Source organism: Jaculus jaculus, chromosome 7, assembly GCF_020740685.1.
Source record: "Jaculus jaculus isolate mJacJac1 chromosome 7, mJacJac1.mat.Y.cur, whole genome shotgun sequence".
NCBI classification, from domain to species: Eukaryota; Metazoa; Chordata; class Mammalia; order Rodentia; family Dipodidae; genus Jaculus; species Jaculus jaculus.
This window is the reverse complement of record NC_059108.1, coordinates 128,830,375-128,854,485: the sequence shown is the minus strand read 5'-3', so window position 1 is coordinate 128,854,485 and position 24,111 is coordinate 128,830,375. Positions and strand designations below refer to the sequence as shown.

Here is a 24,111-nt window from a genome sequence, read left to right as displayed (position 1 = left end):
ATGGCAAAGAAATGACATAGATGGCAGTCAACAGTATGCTGGTTAAATCATAGTGTTTCCATACCATGGGTTTAAAGTGCAGCTATAAAAAGTGAGTCAGCACTGAGTATCAGCATGGGCGATGATCTCCCAGACACTGTGGTAAGAGGACAGCGGGAAAAGGCAGAGTGGGAAGGGTCCCTGGAAGGTACCCAGAGCTGCCACCAGTGGTTGCCAGATGACAGGTGACTGAGGTGCAAGGTCAGGTGGAGCCTTTGCATTTTCCATCTTTTCAACTATGTACCATATGAGTGTGATATTTATTTGAAAATTAGTTAACTGAGATTGATATACATCTAAAAAAGCCACAGAACAAACAAGTGCAGCCAAGGCTGGGTCAGCTACTAGGTGAAAGTCTGAGGTTCTGCAGCTGGAAGTCCAGAAGAGGAGGCCCTGCGGGGAGGAGCACCCATCACGCGGGAAGGGAGGGACCCTCTCAGGTCCACCGTCTCTCATTTCTTGTGCTCTAGCCTTGGACCTGTTCCCTCATAGAGTGGTGGTGGCTCAGGTGTCCTGTTCATGATCTCTTTACCATCAAATATACAAGCAAGTGTCCCAGAAACCCTGTGATACAGTAGGCTGGAATGTAGGATTGTCTCAGAGTGATCTTTCCTAAGACATTCAAATCTGTCTCCACACTCTTGTTCACCAGCAAGATAAACCAGGAGAGAGCAGGCTCATGTATGCCACCTTGGATGACAGACCTTGGTCTATTTTCTCTACGGCCTGTGGACTTTCTGGACTCTGGCAGTGCTGCTAAAGCTGACCACAGACACAGAAAGCAGCTAACTGGTTTCCATGACTGTCAGAAAGTGAGCTGAGTTATTTCACCTCTCAGAGCAGTAAAGATCAAACCACACATGGCAAACTCCAACAGTGCAATGGAGACTGTCTGTTTTCTTTTCGATCTGTCTTCTTTAAGGACTATGTAAATATGCAATGTGAGTCTAAGTCTTGATTCTGTCACTGTTTGGAAAGAGGCATAAATTCTAAGACTCTGACCAGCTTCATCTACCCACACTACATGCAGTGCTCACAATGTGAGCGTAAGCACATCTGCCCTGAGGCTACAAGGCAAGAATGGCATCTGCTGTCTGTAGTCCAACCCCAGTAAGCTGTGGAAGGGCAAAGTCATGCCCTCAACAGGCAACAGGACTGTTCAGTCACGCGGACCGTTGCTGCGAGGGTGAAGGGTGGTCCAAATGTGACCCTCGTCCCTGAGCTCTGCACTGTTATAATAAGCAGCTAAATGGTCCCTTCTCAAGAGTCATAGAAGGGCCTCCAAAGCAAGGGAAAGGCCCTGGACAGCTGAGTTAGGGGCAGCACACATCGGCCAAGCTTGCTAGCACCTGGTGGCCCTCGAGAACAGTGCCGGTGAGGTCAGGAGCAGACAGCTGTGAACCCTCTGGGCTTTGCCCTCTGCCTTCCAAACCTCAGCTGCAGGCCCGCTGCGAGAGACCGCTCTGCCCTCCACCAGCCCTGTGTTCAGCCAGGCTCCCCTGGCCAGGACACTAAGGTGCACTCCCCTCTGTGGCCTCTGCAGTCGCTGTCCAGGCAGGTGACCGAGCAGGGTGGCAACCTGCCTGAGGGTCTGGGCTATCACGGAGGAGCAGGAGAGGAGGCCTTCCTGTGGGCCCACAGAGGCAGCTTCTCTCCAGCTCTCTGGGGTGTGGCTGCAGAGGGAAGAGCGAGCACACATGCATGAGTCAGCCCTCTTTTGTACTTCTGCTTAGAAGAATATAATTAGTTAATTTACGGCAGTTGTTATGGCTCAATTAGTGATGCCAACACAGAAAACGTACATGAGCCAGGCGCTGTGACTGGCAAAGGCAGGTAAATCCAGCCATGCCATGCGCATGTCTGTGAGGGACACGGAAGGCTGAATGTTATGCAGCTGGTCTGGGCGATGAAAGTGTAAGCAGATGGACAGCTGCTAGGTAAAGGCACCCTTCGCAGCCATATTTGGGTTCTCAACACACAGCACTCAGCTCCAAGGGGGGAGTCTAACAAAGCTCCATCAGGGTCATGCAGATCAAATTTGAACACCTGAGGGACAGAGGTTTCCTTTGCTGTAGAAACAGAAATCTATGAGTGCATCATGGGTCATCTTGCTTGGGGCGTCCTATATGTGGGGGGACTGTCCTTGCACCATGCTGTACTTCATTCGAGGATGACCAGCCATGTGGCAGCCAACTGCCATCTGAAACCAGGGCAGTGACCATCATACCTGCCTCCAGGTCAGTTTCTAGAACAGGGGCTGCTGCCACTGCCTCCGTTTCTATGAGCCACCAGGGGTGCCTTCAAAGGGAATTAGGGACATAAACCACATTGTGCCTTCCAGGGTTTGATAAAGGCATCTGTGTCATCGATGCCACCTGTCCTGTCTTCTAGAGATCGAATGCTGAGATGTGCCAAGCATTGTGTTCCTAGGCCCTGGGAGACAGGTCCAGATGAGGAAACAGACTGAGCAGTCAAGGCCGAACTCACGTCTACACAGCTTGTGAACAGTACAGCTGGGATTCTAGTCAGTCAGCTGAGTCACCCACAGAGACAGCATGAGGTGTGACACTGGCCCCTCCATGGCACAAGTCCCTCTCCCCCTGAACTTCCCAGGAGCCCTGAATCTGATTCATTAAACTCCCAGATGCCAAGTCTGGACCAGGTACAGGCTTGGAGGAAGGACAGGGAGATGCTGAGTGACTCAGGGTCCCAGGGCAGAAGCAGCCCTGGTTTGGCGCGGGACCACAGATGTGCTGAATTCTGCCTACAGATGATGGTTCTGGGCTAAGCAGGTGAATGGGTGTCTGCTGGAACCTGCAGCCTGTGGCCCAGCAGCGCGGCAAGGGGTAGCGTACGTGGACACAGCATGGGGCCAAGGGGTCAGAGCAGTACCTGCATGAAGCCAGATCTGTGCCAGTGTCATCCAGGGGTGCAGTGGGCCCTGTTTAGGGGCACTGCTCTGCAGAGATGAGGCCACTTCTGACAGCGCCTGCTCCACTCTTGAGGCTGCTACTGATGTGGCATGGACGGAGCCTGTGGGAGGTTTTGAGAAGACTGCATTAGGAGTGAAAGGGTGGACCACCAACCATGAACTTGACAACCGACCCTCTCCCATACACAGACACAAGTGCAAACATACACGCCCCTTCCCCAGGATGGTTCCAATTACTGTCCCTAACAAAATAGGGCCAATCACGAAGGCTTGGAACCTTAGTTTCATCCCCTGGTCAGCTGACCCTTTAGTCGACACACAGGACACATGCTAGGCTAAGCGCTCCCTCTACAGAGCTCAGTCTGCACGGTGTGAGTGCTGGGCAGGAAGGGAGTGCAGCTTGACACACAGCAGGGATCCAGGCTTAACAAACACCAGTGCAAGGGAACATCACAAAGCACCCTATTAGGGCCTAAACTGAGTGTGGGAGAAGGCAGAAGGAGAACCACGCTTGCTTTCTGCGATTGCACCTCGAGTAGGTGGCTGACCATTCTCAAGACAAACCCAGCAACTTCCCATTCATTGATGCAAACTGGCCTTTGAGAGGTGGACAAGACCCTGGATGGCAAGGCATACTGCATCCTTATAAACTAGAAAATACACATCTTCCCTGTGCATAGCAAATGCCCATTCTATTTATTTATACATTTGTATTGGTATGCCAGGGCCTCTAGCCACTGCAAACAAATGCTAGATGCATTGTCACTTTTTGTGTCTGGCTTTATGTGGGTACCAGAGAATTGAATACAAGCCACCAGGCTTTACATGCAAGTGTCTTTAACCACTGAGACATCTCCCCAGCTCAGCAGATATCTATTCTTAAAGCTAATACTAGGTTAGTGGAGGATGACTTAGAGCAAAGATCCCAGGGCCCAAAACATGCACCTATCTATTTTCTAAACCTGATATCCAGAAAGGTCAAAGAAAGGGGCCACAGGGCACATCTGCCAGGCAAAAGCATAAGTGTGGTGCATGAGTCAAAATGGACTGGGGGTCTGTGGAAGCCCCAATTATCAGAGTCCATCCTTAAACATGGGCACGTTCCCCACCTCTTTCCAACACTCACTCTTGAAGGCATGGTTTCAGAAGTGAGACAAGTATCCTCATCTGCAATAATCTTATTTTTATTTTTAGATTTTTTTGGTTTTTTGAGGTAGGGTCTCACTCTAGCCCGGGCTGACTTGGAATTCACTATGGAGTCTCAGGGTGGCCTCGAACTCCTGGCGATCCTCCTACCTCTGCCTCCCGAGTGCTGGGATTAAAGGTGTATGCCACCATGCCTGGCTTCATCTGCAATATTCTTAATTTACTGGGGAGTTTAGAATGGAGATAAGTATTTTAACATTGCTAGTGGTAACCAGCAGGTCATCATGCAGTTTAGAACAGAGATAACATGTGAAGATAGATGCTGACTATGCAAGCAGGTCATAAGACTTTGGATAGTACAAAACTGTGAGTAACAAGATAATTTTAGTTGGGCTTTGGAACACACCATTATTTATTCATGTTGTGAGGACTGGAAAACTGGATGTGGTGGCCCATGCCTAGCATCCCAGCACTTAGGAGGCTGAGGTAGGACTGTGCGTTTAAGCTCAGCGTGGGCTACTCAGTGACACTGAAAAAAAAAAAAAAAAAAAGCAAAACAAAGCAAGAAAGAGGTATTTGTAACAACTTGCCATCCATATTGTTTTAGCTGTTCCAACAGGGTTGTAAGTTAGATTCCCTAGCTACACTCAGTTCTTTGATGGGGGTTTGGAGGATGAAACCCAAAATCTGCAGAAGGGAAGGTTTTCCACCTTCCTTGGATAATCTACAGGCTTTGGTGATTTCCAGCCAGGACAGCCTTAAAGTCTTCTATGAAAAGCTCCCACTCAATAATAAGGAAACTGAGGCCCAGATGAAAACCTCAAACTGATGGCATGATGACCCTTACGAAGTGTGACAACAAATCTACTCTGGTGTAGACAAAGTATGTCTAACTCTATTTTTTAAATGGAAGTAGCAAAATGGCTAAACCGTTAGAGATATTTGTGGTTTTATTTTTTGGTAACAGAACATAATATTTTAACTTTGATAACAGGGCCTTGATAGAGTTTCGCTAAAATTTTGAATAGCAATGATCAGCTAACAAAATGAATAATCTGGAGGTCATTGTTCTCTTGGTCATTACTAAGCTGGCTTATCTGCTCACGGTCTACCCTGGACAGTGGCTCTCAACCTTGACTTCATAGGCCTATGATTTGGGTGTTTAAAGAAATTCTCAGATGAGACCAAGTGAGTCACAGCATATGTTACATTGGGCTAGGTACCCATCTGCCAGCTACTCCAAATGAGCCCAACAAGAAGTAAAGACTGAGACTCCTTACTTGCAGGTCAAGAACAGATACAGCTAATATTTGGTCAAGAAAAGCTAGACACAGGCCTGTGGTTGAGCTTTCCTATGTCCTCGTAGTTTGAGGGTTACCAGGTGAACAGAGTTCAAATAAGAGCTTGTTTGCTGCAAGTTCTCAGAATTCCTTTGGACACTAAAAAGCTGTCAAAGACCCTGAAGAGATTGACGTGGGCTTTGTCTACTGATTTTTGCCATGTGAGGTTCTGAAACCGAGACATGTTTAACATGTTCAGTTGTTTAATTCATTTTTTAAAAAATAATAAACATATTATAAAAATCCCTATAAACTTTCTTCCATATTCTTTGGACCCCTTGCTGCAAGGACTTGTGCTTTGGGATTAACTGTTTTGTATATTCCACAAATAAACTAGTAGGACTCCTGAAAAAGTCTCTCTTTGTATTATCTATGGCTCAACACAATGAATTGATAATTCTTAGTGTAATATGTGGATAAGGGCTGGCAAACGACAATGTGGTGCTGGGGACGGCAGTGGTGGTTATCAGCTTTAGAGAACATACTATGTTTCAGGCTCTGTGACTAATACTTTACATGATGTTATCTGCATTGTTTACATGACGACATTGAAACTTGATGGGTTATGTAACTATCGACAGCTACACGGCCAGTTGAATCCTGGTAAAACTAGGATTCAAACCCTCAGGTGGCTCTGACGCCAGCCTCTACATCCAGCCTCAACGCCACCTCCTGCAGGAAGCTGCTGTGTCTTCCCCCATAACCGTGATAGGAGAGACAGGCCTTGAGTTCTCAGTGCTTCCACGTGGGTTTTGTTATCACTGTATAGACCACAGGCTTTAAAGTGGATGGGCCTGCCTCCCTACTAGACTGTGTACTTCTATAAGACAGGAAGGGTTCCTCTTATTAGGCTTTTCAGAGCCATTATAACAATTAACAATGCCAGTCCATCCTAGGTATTGAGTAGGCAGGAACGTATAGAAGAGCAGTGTCGACAGACATACCCATAAGACATTCGGAAGAGAGTGGCCCCTCTTGTAGTTAGATGTCTGTGTGCTCTATTTTTTTTTTTTCCTCCAAAATGGGTGAGAGGCCACAACCTTCACCATCCCCAAGGGGCTTTTCAGAGTAGTTATTATCACTTCTAGCAGTCCCAACTAAAAATGGCAGGGCACATAATATCAAACTCTGCTGTCATTTAGTGATCCACCCCCTTCCTGATGTAACCAGCCCATTAAACAGAGCATGGTGAGGATTAGCAGAACTTGCCCATCTTAGTTGATCGGTTCCTTGTTATGCATGCCTCACGAGGGCAGACGCCTCCTTGTGATGAGCTACGGCTGGGGGTTACAGCATTCGGCACGTTAGTAATAGCAGGTGACTAACAGCAGCACCTATTACTCCTTGCCACAGCAGCATGAACAAGTCTCCCAGTGGATAAGAATTTGGGGGAATAATTTGAAAACCACAGGCATCTTACAATTTCATAGGACCGAAATGGTAAGCATAAATATCCACTCTGGATTCTGCCTTACAAACAACGAGAAACACTGGTTCTAACCATGTTTTGTTTTTGTTTTTTTTTTCCCTTTCTTTCTTGCTAAAGCAAATACACCCTGCATTGTGTGTAACCTAAGGTAGAAATGGAAACTGGATATTAGCAAAGGAGTCAGAAGGAAGACTAAAGGATGTATTTCCAACTTGAAATCCAAGACTGGAAGCAATGTTCCCTAACAATCGGGTTCGGCAGGTGAGCCAGGCAAGTTGCCCGGGCGGCCGGGCACCTCTCACCATACTGACTTGAGAAGTGCTGCTTATCACTGTTGGGACCTGTGTACCAGCTGCCATGCCCTCCTGAAGAGACAATGCTCTCCTTCCTCCCAGGACACAGCGGCTGGGAAATGCCACTGTGAAACCAAGTGGACAGAGACCTGTTGGATTCTGGATCCTAAAGCTGGTCCAGGGTCTGTGAGGTAACTGCCCAAATGGTCCAGGGGTGTAGGATGCTCTGAATTCCCTTAGCCCATGACTTTTGTTTCCCTTCCACGCTGCAGAGGAAAGACTGTCTGGGACACTCGGTAGAAAGGCCAAGTGCCACTTGAAGAACGGTGTGATTCTTAACCCAGGGTTTTCATCTAGGTTCTGCTGGGCCATCCTGGTATAGCATGGCACCACGAAGTGTGGTGGAAAGACATTTTTCCCTGGGTCAAGCATGAAAGCCACCAACCTTAGGCATGGTGAGCCCATGCTGTAACCCACCCACCAGCCCCTAGCTTCCCTATCACTTGGGGTACCTGCTGAGAAACCCTGCCACAAGCAGGGCACTGGCAACAGCTGGCTCCAATGCTCTGCAGCTAAAGCCATGACCAAAGTTCTTTTCCACCTATGGAAAGAGATGCCTGGGTCATACAGGCCTCGGTGTGACAATTACGTATGAGCTCTACTAAGCTATCTGAGCTTATCATTCAAAGGAATCAGAGAGGCAAGAATTTTGTTCAGCAAGCTTAAACGGCTTAGGTATGATCACCCGGTGTTTTCAGTGCTAAGGTCCCTGACAGCTCCCCTGGACTTTCAGGCAGCTTTAGACAAGTGGCTGTGGTCAGGACGGCCTGCTGACTCCCCTCTCCACAGAGTGAGGAGATGACGTAGATCTCAGATGAAACCTGCCTGGCACCCAGTAACCTGCCACAGCCAGGAGCAATGGGCAGCTATGTCATGTTATGTCACAGAAAGTAACAGCAAGAAACACACATGACATGCAGTTGTCCAGGATTCAGGCAGCTCTGCTTCCCGGCCCTGGTGGATTAACTAAGTTGCTCATGCCCATGAACATGAGAGGGTGATGGAGTTCATGGCTGCAGCCCTTCTGCCACCCACACTCTTTCTGCTTTCTGCTGCCACAGCTGACACTCGCCCTCCCCTGAAAAGAAATAGCCATTCTGGCCCCAGGTGTGTAGAAACTAAAACTACCCAGGCTAATGATTTTCTGTGTTCATCATCCCTCAGTCCCCTAATGATTCCACATTATCTGTCAGTAGACTTTATTCAGATTCCATTGCTTAGAACCTGTGCCCCCAAAATGATTAGAAAGCAGCCGCCTGTCTGCTGAAGACCCTGAGTGCTCGACAGTAATGTGAGTGACTAAGCATTCTGCCAGCCTGTCTGCTTAGAAATGTTCATTTCTAACAGGAACAAGACTGCTTCTCAAAACAGGGCTCAGAAAAATGCATCTGCCCAACACTGCAGCCTGCTGGTGGCTGTGACCTTCGGGCTGCGCACCTGCCACTCTGTGCTCCCAGCACCAGCATGGCCTGGGCTGGACAAAGGGAAGGAGAGAGCTGGTCACAGTGGCCTCTTTGTTCTGGAGAAAGAGGAAGAGATGGGAGGGCCACACCCACTTCAGCCACCAAATTAGGCATATTTTCTGTCCTTTTTTTTTTTTAATTAAACTTTTATGGGTACCTCCCAGCTATTCCTAGAGAGTTAAGACTGGCTTGTCTTTGCCTGCGGGCTGTCCTGCTCCTTTGGGAAGGCTGGGCAGGGCTGGTAGGCCTTGCACTGTTCTGTCGTGACCACATCTGTGATTGTCACCCTCTTCTTGCTCTGCAGCATGTCCACCAAAGTGACAGCAGAGCCAGAGGCACAGGAGCCTAAGGGACAACTGCTGCCTTGCACCAATTCCCACAGTCCACACTGCCCCACCCCGTGGGCTCTTCTGATACACTTCAGTTGCCACTCTCAGTAGAACTTCCATTTTTTGTTTGATTAAAGAATAGACTAGGATAGCCACACCCACAGCCCCAAGATGGATCATAATCTCTTTACCAGGGTCTCAGTCAGTCAACCCTGGCAGGACACGTCATCTCCTGAGAAGGAGCTTTTTGTAGGAAAGACTTGAGAGTAGGATCCCAGGAAGCACAGAGAGACAGGGTTGTATCGTCTCCAGGGGACATGCGGGGCTGCAGCGATGCTGGCAAGGCTGGTGGGCCAGGTGGTCACACAGAAGCATGAAAAGAAGCGACTGGCAAGCGTGCAGGAGGGTGCCAGCTGTCAGGGTGTGCCTCATAGGTGGCCCTGGGCCAGAGGCAGTACCTTCTGAAGGACTACAGTGGTGATTCCTTGGTGGCTCACCCTCCCTAGTATACCATCACGTGGTGGCCTTCTGGACCCAAGTGCCCTCTGCCTGGGGAGGCTGCTGCTCTGAGCCTCAAGGTGACCGGCCTGCCGGCCTTGGCACTGCTCAAGTCCCAGACACCAACTCTGTACTGACTTGTCACTCTCCTAGAATCCTATTCAAACCCACTGAAAGACAGCACAGAACTAATTAAGGAAAATTATTTTCAATTAATATTGATTTAATGTAAATAGGAAGAAAAGGTTGTATTTGAAAAGGTTACAAAAGCATGGTTAATTTCTTCAAAATGCCAACGTCTTAAAAAATAGTGTGGTTATCACTAGAATTATGTTTTCATGTATACATAGAGATTTTTTTAAAAAATGTTCTTTATGAATCAGGAGCAGAGGAAATATGTCACCTGACTAGTCACTTCCAGATCATGAATGTCATGTCATTTTGAATGTCAGGAGATGCAAAATTAGCACTAGTTATAACAGAAAGAGAAAAGCCACTTTTACCACTTCTTTATCCGATTTCATTTCGATCTATGCTTGTTCACCATTCTGTTTGTTCTCCTCTCCCAGTGACTTACTCCCAAACAAGCAGCAGACTCCAGAATTATCCCTGGAAATCCGAGCCAAGAACTCCAGTGGGCAGTCACAGTCTCAGCACAGGTTGAGAGGAGGACGAAACTACATACCCTTCCGTCCCCTGCTGACAACTGCCACCGCGCTCTCTGCCTCTTTCTCTCTCTGTCTGTTGCTCTCAAATAAATAAATAAAATTAAACAAAAACTTTTTAAAAAAGAATGGGGTTGGTGGGTCTAAGGACGAGGGGCAGTGTGGACAGTGTCCTGGGCTATCTGAAGGCCCAGTCAGGTTGTCCATCGTGGAAGTCCCTTCTTTGGGGGCCTCGGCTTCCTAGGCTACATCTCAAGAGAAAGGCAAGGCTGGCCTTAAACACAGGACTGCTGAGCCATAAGATTGCATAGAAACAGAGTAAGCACTGCATTTATGTTTATACAGATGGGGGGCCGAGTCCAGGGAGATGAAGTAAGTTGTGGGGGTTCCTTGGTAGAAATGACCCTTGAATTTAGGTTTCCTGACCTCTGAGGGCTTTGGAACTATTTTTATGGAAAATATCTTAGTCCATTTTACAAATGTACCAAGCCTCACTTTATGTTTTTCTTTTTAAAAATATTTTATTTATTTGAGAGGGGGAGAGAATGGGTGCACCAGGGCCTCCAGCTACTGCAAACGAAGTCCAAATGCATGTGCCACCATGTGTATCTGTATGTGGGTATTGGGGAATTGAACCTGGGTCCTTTGGCTTTGCAGGCAAAAGCCTTAACCATTAAGCCATCTGTCCAGGCCCTGCAAGTCTCACTTTAAACCACAAGCGCAGTTGAAGGTTTCAAGTGTAGCCTGGTTTTTCTGAAAATGAATTTTCACTTTTTTACTGTCCCAGAGGAGCTTGATATTAAAGAAACCACCTGGTGGCAATCCTTTTATGAAGTATTCCTATGTGACAAGAATACCGAAGCATAATTCTTTCCCAAAACAGACTGCTTTTAAATCAGAAGTGAAGCCACATGTAGGCTGAGATGGCTTTCAGAGAAGGAAATCATCTTGAGTGAGAGGGGTTCCCCACCATGGCTCAGGTCATTCAAATGCCCTGGATCATCATGGCCACCAGCACTTCCTCAAATGAAACCCGAGGAACAATGATTCCATGGGTAGGGAAAAATGAATAAATTAGCTTGGCAACACGAGGTCAAAGTGAAGGTCTTGACTCTGTTGAAGGAGGGGCAACTTGCCCAGACAGAAACAGAGGTTAGTGAAACGCCCTCTGGCAGCTGTGCTCACTCAGCAATGGCTTCACAATACCAATACTACATTGGGGACTGGCTTAGTCTCCTTTAGCTGTTGGTAAGTGTACCTTTAGCTTTCACAATGGCCATCTTTATAAAAATTAACAACTAGAATCATTTATCTGTGGATCAATAATGACTGTGCTGAAAAGGATGTCAAGGACTCCTATTGTCCTCTCTGGCTAGAGTTTCTAGGTGACCCACTGTGAGGCGCTGGGTGTCACACATGTCCAATCCCGCTGCAAGGCTGCTGGGCCCGCCACCCTTCCTCTGTAGTCCTCAGAACAACACTGCCTCTGCTGTGTTTGCACCCAGGCTGTGGCGGAGTGCACTGGCATCGGGAACCGGCCCAGGTGGCGAAGTGGGCAAGCAGGCGGCAGCAAGATGGTCACATCACCCCAACATTCCCGACACGCAACAGACAGTACACATTCCACAGTGGAGGGAGGTGTGATTCTGGAAACCCTTGGGAGGGTTTATAGATTGGAAAACTACTTACTAACTGAAAAAAGGGAGGGAAAACCATGAAAGTATGCTTCTGGAGAGTTGCCTTGGAATAACAGATCAAACCAAAAAATTAAAACCAAGAAATAAAACAGCTGAAAACTCAAAAGAAATTAAGACTAAGAAAGCAAAGAGAGTTCTAGTAACCTTCCAACTGTTAAGTCTGGCTGTAATCAGATTTCAATTCAAGAGTGACATATAACAATGACTTTTGTTTTAAAGTAAAGAAAGGCCAAGTGGGCGTTCCCTTCTACACTGACCACGTGGAAGGGGACCAATTCATGCGATGTGTTCTGTTTCCATAGCACGAAATTCCAAAGGGAAGGAGACAAGCGCAGCTTTTGGGTCTTTCCATATATTAACCCTAATCCTAAATCCAACAATGTGCAGGGCTGGGACAGTTCATTCCTGGAAAGAATTTGGATTGGAATCCATCATGATTTTATCAAAAGAGTTTGAAATGTACCAGTGGTTTCCCCTGTCCAACTGAAAGCTGTTTCTGTGAGAAGGAAAGATTCTTGGGAGCTTCAGGCTCAGCAAAAACACCTGATTACTGGGCTCGGCGCTTCCTGAGGATGGGTCAGTGTCTCGGAGCGTGTCCCCCAGAACAAACACTGAACACTGCTCAGTTCATACCACATTCAGAAGAAAGCCCAGTGGGTGCTCATCACCCCAACAATTTACAAATTAGTGTGATATGAACAGCCCCACTGGAAGAGCCAGAACTTGTCTTTGGGATTTCATAGAACACAGGTCCTGGATCAATATGATAAAATCTGTTAGGGGGCAGAAGCTGATGGGTTTGTTGTGCAAACACAGTTGACAAGGCAGTGGGAAGATATGACAACAGCAAGACCTCATTTAATGCAATAAACTCTGCAAAAGCTACTGTAAAAAAATGATTTTTTTGTGTATGTGTGTGTGTGGTTAGCAGCTGCCACTAGGCATGGTATTAAGGGAAAATGTCTGATTTGAAGTGGACAAAAGCAACTCAAGCAGTTTATAAGTAACACTTGCCTCTTCGTTTCATAGAATCAGGGCTGCCACACATACATCAGAGGTTGGAACACAGTATGCTGATGATTAAGGTCAAGAGTGTCTCTGATGTCAACGGTTTATTCTGAACAGTCCCTTGTTTCTGGCCTGGGGTGTGGGGGGCTAATACAGAGGGCCAACCACCCCTAAAGACAAGCAAATCAGGGGCAGTAGCTCTTCTGGCTGCAGGTCCCCTTGCGGGCTTTTATTCAATGTGTGACAGCACAGAAATTAAATTTGCTGCTGAACTGGTAGGAAAGTGAAACTCAGTAAATGAGTGAAGGAATGCAAGGATGGGCTCTCCTAGTGACATCCATATTAGATCCCCTTTAAAGACTTTATCAACCAGCGTGTTTCATTTTACTACAGGAAATTTTTGTTTTTAATTGAAAGGTCCTGAAACTCCCTAAGGTAGACTTCCAAAATATCTGTATTACCTAAAGGCTAGACTAGGCTAAAATGCTGTTCAATTTCCTGACACAACTTTACCTACCTCTTCTATCTTTGCAAATAAAAAAACTTCTAGTATAGTTTCTTAAAATGTGTTCCATAACCTACTGGCACTGGAATCATGAGAGGGTGGTTTATAAATCCAGATTGGGCTGGGGAGATGGCTCAGTGGCTAAAGGTGCTTGCTTGGAATGCCTGCTGGCCAGGGTTTGATTCCCCAGTGCCCAAATAAGGCCAGATGCATAAAGTGGCACATGCATCTGGAGTTTGTTTGCAAGGGCAAGAGGCCCTGGCATACCCATTCTCTCCTCTTTGCTCGCAAATAAACACACACACATATAATTATATAAAGTATAAAATAAATAAATCCAGATTCCCCACTCTTACACCCAGGCCTATGCTGAACCTGGAAGTGGATCGCAGGGGATTGGCAGGTCTAAGGTTCCCGTGCACTGCTAATGCACAGTAACCTTACAGGGAGATGGCTGCTGCCTTTAGAATAGGACCCCTACTGTTACATACTGGTTGGAATAAATTGAACTTCCAAATTAAAATCCAAACATTTTTAGGATTAAATTCTTTACAAAATATTACATCATGCTTTTCTTTAGCCAGATTAGTTCTTATGCCTTCTACATCAACTCCAGCAAAGCACAGGGGGACCAAGAAGCAGAAACGGAAGGTCCACTGGGCCCCAGGACGAGCTTCTTTTACATCAGGAAGCTGGAGCATGGGCACTAATATCTACAGTTTTGGATTTTCAAGTAAGTGAGATCCTCCCTTGGTTGGATTGTTAGTTTCCTAGCCAGCATATCAGTTGGAAGACTTCCAGACATCGGGCAAACGAAGCGGGTCTAACAAAAAAGAAAAACCATGTTTACAGAGCGCGGGCTCCCGGTGGGGCCCCGAGTCACTGAGTGAATGAGCAGCAGGGGGCCACACAAAGGTATCAGGTTTGGGATGAGAATGAAGATGAGAAGACACAAACAGGTGGAGAGGAGACTCGGTTCTTGAAAGAGAAGAGGAGGAGGAGGACTCTGACACTAAAAAGTGAAAGAGAAAAAAAAGAACAAAAGCAAAAAAGACTTTAGAAACAAATAAAAAACAAACTAGCCTTTAATATACTCACATAAGCTGCAAAGAAAATGAGGTCATGTAATACACAATCATTCCTCTACTTGACAATAGAATACAAGTGCTTTTCGAAGAAAACAAATTTGGTTTTCCACTGGTTATTTAATTTCTCTGCAACAACATCATGAATAAAAATAATTTAGATTTACCTGGGCACAGATTCGGCAGAGTGATCTACCAAGAACCACACATCTTTAATGTATTCTATCCAGGGCATTCTATGGGACATTATTTGCTTTTCAATTGGAAAGGATTAGGATTTGACTTTCTATACATTTGCTTTTCATGAGAAGCACTTATATGCAGTTTACTTGAAAACTACTGTTTTCCAAGTTGCAGGGTACTGCAGTGCAATGACAGGCCATGTCCCCGCACTGTGACAATGGGGTATGAAGCTCTGCCACTACTGCGCCTGCACGCGATGGCTGGGGAGATTTGGGACACTGCACAGACCACCACAGCAGCAGTCACCAACTTGCCCAGGCAAAATGCATCAACCTTTCAAATTCAACAATTCTTTTTGCTTTGGATAGGTATCCAGTAATATCTACCAATGATTAAAGGTAAACCCCCTTACCCACATCCTGTTTTATAGGTAAAAGGCAGAAAAATAATGTTTTTCAGCCGCTATTTCAGGAACTACCAACTTATTCCAAAGCAAAGGCAGTGACTCATAGCTTCAAAGACTGTCACTCTATTTGATTCCTCTTTTTTTTTTTGCTGGCTGGGACCTATTAGAGATGGGAGAAAGGAAGTCAGGGTAGCAGGAGGAGCACCGTGTTCTGTAAGGGGCTTTCTTAGTAGGGTGTGTCTAGTTAGTAAAACGTCATTCTGTTTCGCTTGCTACTTGGCTGGTCCACAGCTTATACATGCGAGTTCCTCCTCAGATCCTTCCGCTGTCTTGAACATAGGAAATTGCAGAGGTGAAAAACATATTTCCATCAATCAACTACTTCTAAACTCATGAACACCAAGTCTACATTGCCTAATGACAGAAAATGTATAATCATGGCTTATGGTTATTTAATTTTAAAGTTCATGTCTATTAGACATATATTCTAAAATTCAATAAAGAATATGATCTGTGGTGATTGGGCTTCTGTGTGAGAATGAAAATACTTAGTAGCAGAGGCCAGTAAGTTGAAAAGGAGACATAAAGGGAAGAGAAAGGAAGGGAGGAGGATACTTAATAGGTTGATATTGTATATATGTAATTACAATGATTGTAATGGGGAGGTAATATGATGGAGAATGGAATTTCAAATGGGAAAGTGTGGGGGTGGGGAGGGAGGGAATTACCATGGGATATATTTTGTAATCATGGAAAATGTTAATAAAAATTTTAAAAAAATTTAAAAAAAGAATATGATCTGTGGGATTTGCCTTAATATTCTATTTACTTACTTATTTATGTTTTATTTATTTGATAAAGAAAGAGGCAGAGAGAGACAGAATGGGTGCACCAGGGCCTTCAGCCACTGCAATAGAACTCCATATGTGTGCACCCCCTTTGCCATCTAGCTTACTTGGGTCCTGGGGAATTGAACCTGGGTCCTTTGACTTTGCAGGCAAATGCCTTAACCACTAAGTCATCTCTCCAGCCCTGCCTTAATATTCTATAAAACCCAATTGTGGGTCAGCAGAAATAGATGAAATAAAGGACTGACTATTGAAGCTTAATAGCAGGTATTGGGAATTTGTCATATTAGTATCTCTAATTTGGTGTATTTGACATTTTTCCAGAAAAATTAATTCTGGAGAAAAACAATATCACTCCTAGTCCAGGAGGCTCTGAGGCTTCTATAGGGCATTTGCGGGCAGTGGGGGGCTCTGGCCCTGCACCCGAGAGTGGCAGAATCAATCCAGTGAAAGGTCACCATTGCTTTGGCCATGCCCCCTTTCTGATGCCAGCACTGTGTGTCTCAATCCTGGTCTTGACAAAAGGAAAACAGGCATCAGGTATGTCATAAGACCAGAGCTAAAGACATGCTGCCGCCAGCCAGGACGGGGCTCTCTTGGATGGATTCTGACACCAGAATCACTCCTGCTTAACTCAGAGCCATCCTGACTTCACTTTTCCCTTTTGCTCTGTAGCCCTGTCTCTTCTAAATGAGCAGTGTGGCAGTGGATGTTCAAAATTAGCCAGTCTCCTCCAGCACCACATGAGCTGCAAACTGCAGCAGAGGGAAGAAAGATGCCCAAGACTGTACTGGGTAGGTAAGAGTCCTAAATGTAAAACAGGGCTGTCAAACCCAGCTACCAGCTGTCAAACAGAACGAGGCCTCTCCCTGTTGAGGGGAAAGAAGGCCTCTTCAGGATATGCTGGAAAGTAGATACTATCTGGTATCACAGCTAACACACAGTATGTGATTGCTCATGTAAGGGGTGTGGGAAATAGTGCATATCCTTATTTGCATGAAGGGACCCTGGAGAGGTAAACAGAAAACTAGTAAAGATGGCTGCTCTTAGGGGACTGGACGATGCAGGTGTGGGGATGGAAGCAGACCTTCCCCATGGTGCACTTTGAGTTACTTTTGTGTTTTAAATGACAAGATGTACTTCTTAAAATGAAATCAAGATGAGAAGAACAGAGGGAGGCTAGTTACAAAGTGTGTGACTACAGTAAGGAGGCACTCCTTGTGAGCCCTTCCAAGAGCCAAACGAAAGAAAACTGGGCTTGATTCACCAGTATGGAGGCGCTGTTTCACTTCCTAGGGGTGCATGGCAGACGAATGGCATCTTGGAGGGGTTCCTTTGCATAGTTCAACAAGTTGGTCACTGGCTTGTGCCTGGGAAGGGGTGGCCTCCACTGGTGTTTAGCAGGGACACAGGAACCAGCAGCCTAGACTTCAAACCCTTTTGAAGGAGCAGCAACATGGGTAAGGAGAGAGGAGAAACAGTGGGCAGTGACATGCAGCTTGTGCCACACAGATACAGCCCCGTTGCGGAGGGGGCACTCATGAGAGCCTCCAGGAAAATGTCCTCTGGGGCAAAGGGCAATGTGAACAAGGCCTCATTTATTTTCTATTGCCATCTGCTTCCAATACATGGCATCCAAGTTGTGGGACTTCAAGGGAAATTAAGGTCCAAGCCAGCTTGAAAGAAAAGGGGGTCCGGATTTAGTCCGACTGTTCTCATGGGACACTGAGGAAGACAGCCCTGGGTGGCCACAGCAGCCCTTTTGTACCAGCACCAAGCACTTCAGGGCCCAAGGTTAAGTGTCTCTTGATTCTCTTCTCACACACTGTCCCAACCTCACCTCATCTTGGCTAGGGCTGACAGCCTGACTGTCCCTCTCCTTCAGCTTAGAAAGCCCACCCCTGGGAGAACTGTACCCGCAAGGCAGGGCTCTGCTGTGCTGTGGTAGTCGGCTTTGCCTTCTCTGCCCACTCCTGAGCTGGCCAACTGAAGTGGGCCACTCTGGGGGAGTTAGTTCTCTGTGGCTTCGTCAGCCTTTGTTAGCAGTGACTGCCAAGCAGGCTAAACTACAAGTCACAATTTGTGTCACTTCTTATGTCCAACAGTCATTGGAACTGGGAGACCTGTGGGTCCTTGGATAGCTTCTTCGGCTAACTGTGAATTTGGGGGGAGCCTGGGCAGGAAGAAGTGATGGGCTCCTTACACACCACGTCCCTCCTAAGCACGCGGGTCAGACTTCCCAGTGGATGGATTCTGGCTTCTTGTGGAAAGGCTCTGACAGGAGCTGGGACAAAACAGGGACCTTGAGAAACCTTTCGTGAAGCTAGCCCAGAAAAGCCCAGGATACCCAAAGGACTAAGGCTGACCATGGATCAGGTATTGTGGATAGGAGAAACTGCAGAAGCTAGTTGTATGTGATATGCTAGAATTACCTCTGGGGATCAGAGCTGCGTGGATTTCATTAGGTTTTGTGGGCCTATGGAGCCCCCATACTGCCCCAGAATAGTCAGTGTTACTTCTGAAATTGCTTGTTTGGAGCTTTGGAAATCAGGGAGGCAATACTTAGCTCCCTGCCCTCAGGGAGCTGCGGAACTAGCTCATGGAGCTTCTGAGCCCACCAGCATCTGAGAGGTCTTTACCAGCCAAGGTAAAAACATTTGCTCAGAGGCAATGAGCACTATGGGTTTCCACACGGGGACAGTAGAGGTGGCAGCTCAGAAATTGCTGCCACCTGACAAGACATTCTGCTGGGAACATGTGTGTTTATATGTACAACTGATCAGAACAGAGAATGGCTAATGTCATCAAGGTCAGGAACCTGAGAGGAGACACAGAAAAACAGAGGGGAAACCTGATGCAGATTCAAAAGTTTAAGCTCCTAGAGAAGGGCAAACCAATTTCAGAATTTCTCGGCAAATAATATTACTTTCCTCACTATAAACCAACACTGGAAAAAGAGCCTGGAGAACCGCACCTCGGTTAAGTGTCTCGCCTGCTTGCCTGCGGCCAATTCCCACCCCCAGCCCCTGGCAATCTCACAGCTCCACTCAGCGCCAGCCCCGCATTCTGCTCCCCGCCTTTCCCCCCTCTGGCCTTTGATTCTCACCTGTCTCAGGATCACTGAAGTCTGGCAAAGTGATTGTATTAAGCTGTCGTCTGTCAGCGATGGTTCTATCTAAGAGGCTGCTCCCACGTCCAGAGTCACTGTAAAACACACGGCAAGTGTCAGTCACCTGAGGGTGGGAAGGTGGGAGAGAGCCAGCCAGGGAGGAGGGAAGCGCGGTGATACTGTCCATGCATCTGGATGCTCCTTAGCATCTTTCCACACACAAAGCTGTCCTGTATCCTGGCCCTGGCATTGGTGTCACAAGCATAGCTTAAATGACTTCAATAACCCCTTGCTTTATTTCACTGTCATTGTCATTGGAAAATATGAAAATAAAAAAACTAGCCAGCTTCTCCATCTACCTGACAGGAGGAGAATGGCTGGCATTCCATTCAATGGTGCTCTGGAATTAATTCATTTAGCTCCTATATGCACCATGATTGGAGATATCTATGCCAGCCTACACTCTACACCAGGGCTTTGAACTTAGACACTAAAAAACAAAATCACGCAACTCATTTCCAAAACACTGATGCAGAGGGCCCACTGCAGACCAAGTAAACCAGAAGTGCTGGGACAGCCACCATTTTCCACTGCTTCCCCCTTCCGTTCTAGACGCAGCAGACAGAATTGAGGTTCCTTGGCCCCTGCTTTTCAGTGATCGCAATCGTGAGCTTGAGTGTGTCCCCAGATCCAGCTATTAAGATGCCTCATCTGGGCACTATTCTCCTTTAGTCCACGAGGAAAGGCAGTGTGACATGACACAAAGAGCTGCCACAGCAAAGCCAGCACTGCAGGCCCCTCTGGCTTCCCTGAGCTCAGAGAACTGCCCACAGGGGTTTGAAGAGACTTGGGGAAAACACTGCTGGGTTTAGGTGCCTGCCCTCCAGACCACCACTCCTACCAGCTTCCTGCACTGCCCAGCTTCTTCCTGACCCCCTGACACCAGCTTGGCCTGAAAAACAGGCTTGACATCCCTCAGCAATGCCATAGGGAAACCGCAGCAGTCCTAGCGCAATGAAAACACTTAAGGGGCTTCTTGAAGTCTATGAGGCTAATAGGTAGAATCCATTGCCTTGATTTGTCTCCTTATCATAATCTGTCCAGGATCTCTAGGAGTGATTTTTATTTTAAAATTGGTAAGTTGAAATTCAGCAGTGAAGGAACACCACCTTCCTTCCTGTGTGCAGCTGTTGCTAAAAGCAGCAAACAAGATTCGGTATGAACCTTAACACAGTGTACAGGCTACAATTTCCACATCAAGAGATGCACTTAGAGAAAGCCACAGGAAACGGAGGAAACTTCCTTCACTACAGACTGTCAGCCTACACTTATTACATCATCCCATGGAAATTTGCTGGAAACCACTCTATTAATTATTTCTACAAGTGGGAAACAACAGATTGCTCTTAGCAAAAGAGCTTATAAAGGTGTGTGGAAATTATCATTATTGCAAACCAATGGAGCATTTTTTTTTTCTGATGGAGCATTTCTAACGCTGATCCGTAAATGTAGCATTTTTAATGTAAATAATTACAAAGGATTAATTTTCTGAATATTGCAATCACTTCCCACTTAGGTGGGTCTGTTTTAAGATATGGTGAGATGGCGGGCATGGTGGTACATGCCTTTAATCCTAGCACTTGGGAGGTAGAGGTAGGAGGATCGCCGAGAGTTTGAGGTCACCCTGAGAATACAGAGTGAATTCCAGGTCAGCCTGGGCTGGAGTGAAACCCTACCTCAAAAAAAAAAAAAAAAAAAAAAAGAAAAGAAAAGAAAAAAAAGACACGCTGAGCTATTTCTTCCCCATGAGGGTCCTAGGACACAGAGTGAGGTGCTGACACTGTAAAGGAAGGACCTGCCTGGGAACCCGGTGGGTCACACTTGGGTCAGCTTCAGCTGCCGTGCCACAAGTCTCCACCACATCACATCTCACAGCAGGGGCTCGACTGCCATATGTGATGCTTTGGAAGGACCCAAAAGCTGGAGACCTGCCACCCGGATGGGGATCTGGGCTCGCACCCTACACCTACCACTACCGAGTGCCACTCTGCGCAAGGCCACCCTGCCTTAGTCACTCCCTGGCCAGATGAACACAGAACTGTGCAAGGATGGAACAAGGTTACAGCTGGAGCATGCTGGGGAGTTACAACTTCTAGGCACATTCGAAGTGCCATAAGTACACCTATCTATAAACATGCATCTGGGTTGCTATGGCTGGTGAAGTCTCGGAGACAGCTTACCTCAGACCTTCAGGAGAAACTGTGGGAGGCAGAGCAAGCTGAGTTAAGGACTTGCTACTCCAAATGTTAGCAACTCCAGCCATAACCATAATCTTACATGGTGGCCCTTGCTCACTGATAGTGACACTGGACCCTTCTCCCACCAGTGGAGAAACCACATGCAGTTATGACCCATAGAACCTTCTGAAAATAGTGCAAAAACAACAACTAATCATTTAAAATGGAGAGACTTTTATTTCCATACTCAATGTTTTCTTTCTGAAATAACTTAGTATTTATGGCTGAAAATTTTGTTGGGTACTTCAAGCAATTTTCAGTTCTTCCTTTACATAGTAAGAGTCTTAACCATCAGAGAAACCTGCCTTTTCTAAAACCCATCATATGTGGGAGAAGGGACAATAGCGGGCCTTGGCCACCAGTTGAATCTCTTTAAGCCTCTCATTCTGACTTGAAAGTCATTTTTCTTTACCTGTAGGGACACTGTCTGTTTGGGCACCTCTCGTAGGCCACTTACCACCTTAACTCTCCTCAGTCTGGCCTTTAGACTGCCAGAAGCATCGTCCAAGGAGGAGGACAGGAAGAGAGTTAGTGGTGCTAAGAGATGGTTTAGGGAGGGAAAACTGGAAGGGCCCCCAAATCCATTCCACTCAGCTGGAGATGTCCACTTACATAGACATGCATCTCCGGGGAATTTCCCTTCCCTATTAGGACTGACAATTCAGAGTATAACATGACGAAGTTGACATTCTTAACACTGTCATCTTCTCTCAGGAGTCCTGCCTTCCACAGACCCAGAGAGGATACACACAAGGCAAGGTGACAGCTGTGGTGGTGGTGATAAGCTGGGATTCACAACCCTGAGTTCTTGTCACAGCTCCCAGAATAGCATGTGACACAAAAATGTAGACTATAAGAGACCATCATAGCAGAGGCAGACAGGAGAATTGCTTTTCTCTAACCCTTGTTGAGTGATAAGAATCACACAAGTTCCTGGTATCTCTGAACCTCAACTTTCTCATCAGTAAAATAGGTATGATATAACATGAAATATGTTCATTTTATCTGGCTTCTTCAAAGACAAAATGAGAGTATGTTGGGTAAAATAAAGTTTCAGGCTGAAGAGATGACTTAGTGGTTAAGGCACTTGCCTACAAAGCCAAAGGACCCAGGTTCAATTCCCCAGGAACCCATGTAGGCCAGATGTATAAGATGGCTCATGTGCCTGGAGTTCATTTGCAATAGCTGGAGGCCCTGGTGTGCCCACTCTCATTCTCTCTCTGTGTCAAATAAATAAATACAAATAAAATATTAAAACGTTTCACCAAAATGCTGATAACTATTAGTATGAAATGAGATCTCCAACTTCTCACTAGGACTATGAATGCCTGTGAGTTTTAGATGATGTTTTGGTAAGTGACTCAAGTAGGATTTAAGAAGAAACAAGTTTCTTCTAACCATGGAGATGTCAAACAGTGGCAAATGATGGAGATGGTTCGAGTGGCAGAGCTCAAGAGGAAAGAAATGACTTAATTAAAAGAGGTTAACATCAAGAGAGGAGGCAGCATGCTGGCTGTCCTGGAGAAGAGCTTTGATTTCAGACAGCTCTGGGTTTGATCAGAGTGCTGCTGCTTATTAACTGGGAACACCTGAGCACATTACTTGGCCTCCTTTAGCTTCAGTTTAATTTTCTATAAAGTGGAAATAATAGTTGTTAACTTGAAAGGCTGACAGGGATTGAAGACAATACAGAAATGACCTGCACAGTGCTGGTACAGAGGAGTTTCAATAAATGTGGTCATTACCATCTCTGACTAAAATGCTGTGATATGCAGTGCAAGTGAGCTGGGAGGGGCCATAGGGGGAAATTCTGTCATATTTACACTGTCTTGAGTGGCCAAGTCATTATACACAAGAACTGAGGTGGCTTTGTATTTTAATGAGAAAGAGAAGGCAAAACATAAGGCAGGGTACTTTAAGCAATTTTTAGTTCTTCCTTTACATAGTAAGAGTCATAGCCATCAGAGAAACTTGCCTTTTCTAAACTGCAGATCCCAGGAAAAGGGAATCCAGGCTCCTGAAATGACAATACTTTATCAGCTGTGCTGGTGAGAATGCTACCCAGTCACTGTTTTGCTCAGAGCAGGAGCTATATTCTACAACTGCAGGTGGAACCTTATTGGCAAGTTTTCTAAGGCTCAGTTCAGTAACTAGCTCTTACTGTGATTTCCCTCAAGCAAAAATAAGGATGGAATGGGAGGCTGAGAAAGCAAAGTTAGGATCTATTCTCAATTTGTCCACTCAGTCCCTGTTGCTGCCTACGTCTACCATGGTCTCCTCCTTCTGTCCCGGGGGCCTGGGCTGAACTCGAGATGGGCTTGGATGGGGATGGGAAACACTGGAAAACCTGGTGGGAGGAACAAAGGGCCCATCACAACTGAGCATGTGCAGAGGCAGTGTGCAGAGACAAGGGTGCCTCCGGGTAGAAATCAAATGCTTCCTGCCAAAAGCTTTCTGGTTCTGTTTTCAGCTTATTTTATTTTTAGGAAAGGATTCTTCTCATGCACTTCCCGTGTTGTCTTTCTTCCCTCTTCTACAGACTAGGCTGTTGGCTGTGTTAGGAGACTTTGAAGTGTGCAGACCTTTGAGACATAGCCCTCGTTTTGCATGCTGCATTCTCCAGCTAGGTCACTTCTCACCACAGTAGATGGGAGGCATTACTAAGATTACATGGTGGTGACATTTATTTATAACCCAATGAAAATGAAGCTGAAACAAACACACACAGAGCTCTTGAGTAAGAGTCTATTCAATCCCAAAGGATTTGGGAAGGACCTCC

At 46.3% G+C, this 24,111-nt stretch overlaps 1 protein-coding gene across 3 annotated transcripts in view; it reads right to left on the bottom strand.

Annotated features, from left to right (window-relative positions):
- The window catches only part of Ttc7b (tetratricopeptide repeat domain 7B), a 245,655-nt gene that overhangs the window by 34,872 nt on the left and 186,672 nt on the right, over positions 1-24,111 (bottom strand). For all 3 annotated transcript variants that reach the window (XM_045155047.1, XM_045155048.1, XM_045155049.1), the window contains 2 exons: positions 19,033-19,130; positions 2,932-3,072 (listed from right to left, as the gene is read on the bottom strand). In XM_045155047.1, coding sequence (XP_045010982.1) covers positions 2,932-3,072; positions 19,033-19,130 — 239 coding nt within the window. The remainder of the gene's footprint in view (positions 1-2,931; positions 3,073-19,032; positions 19,131-24,111) is intronic.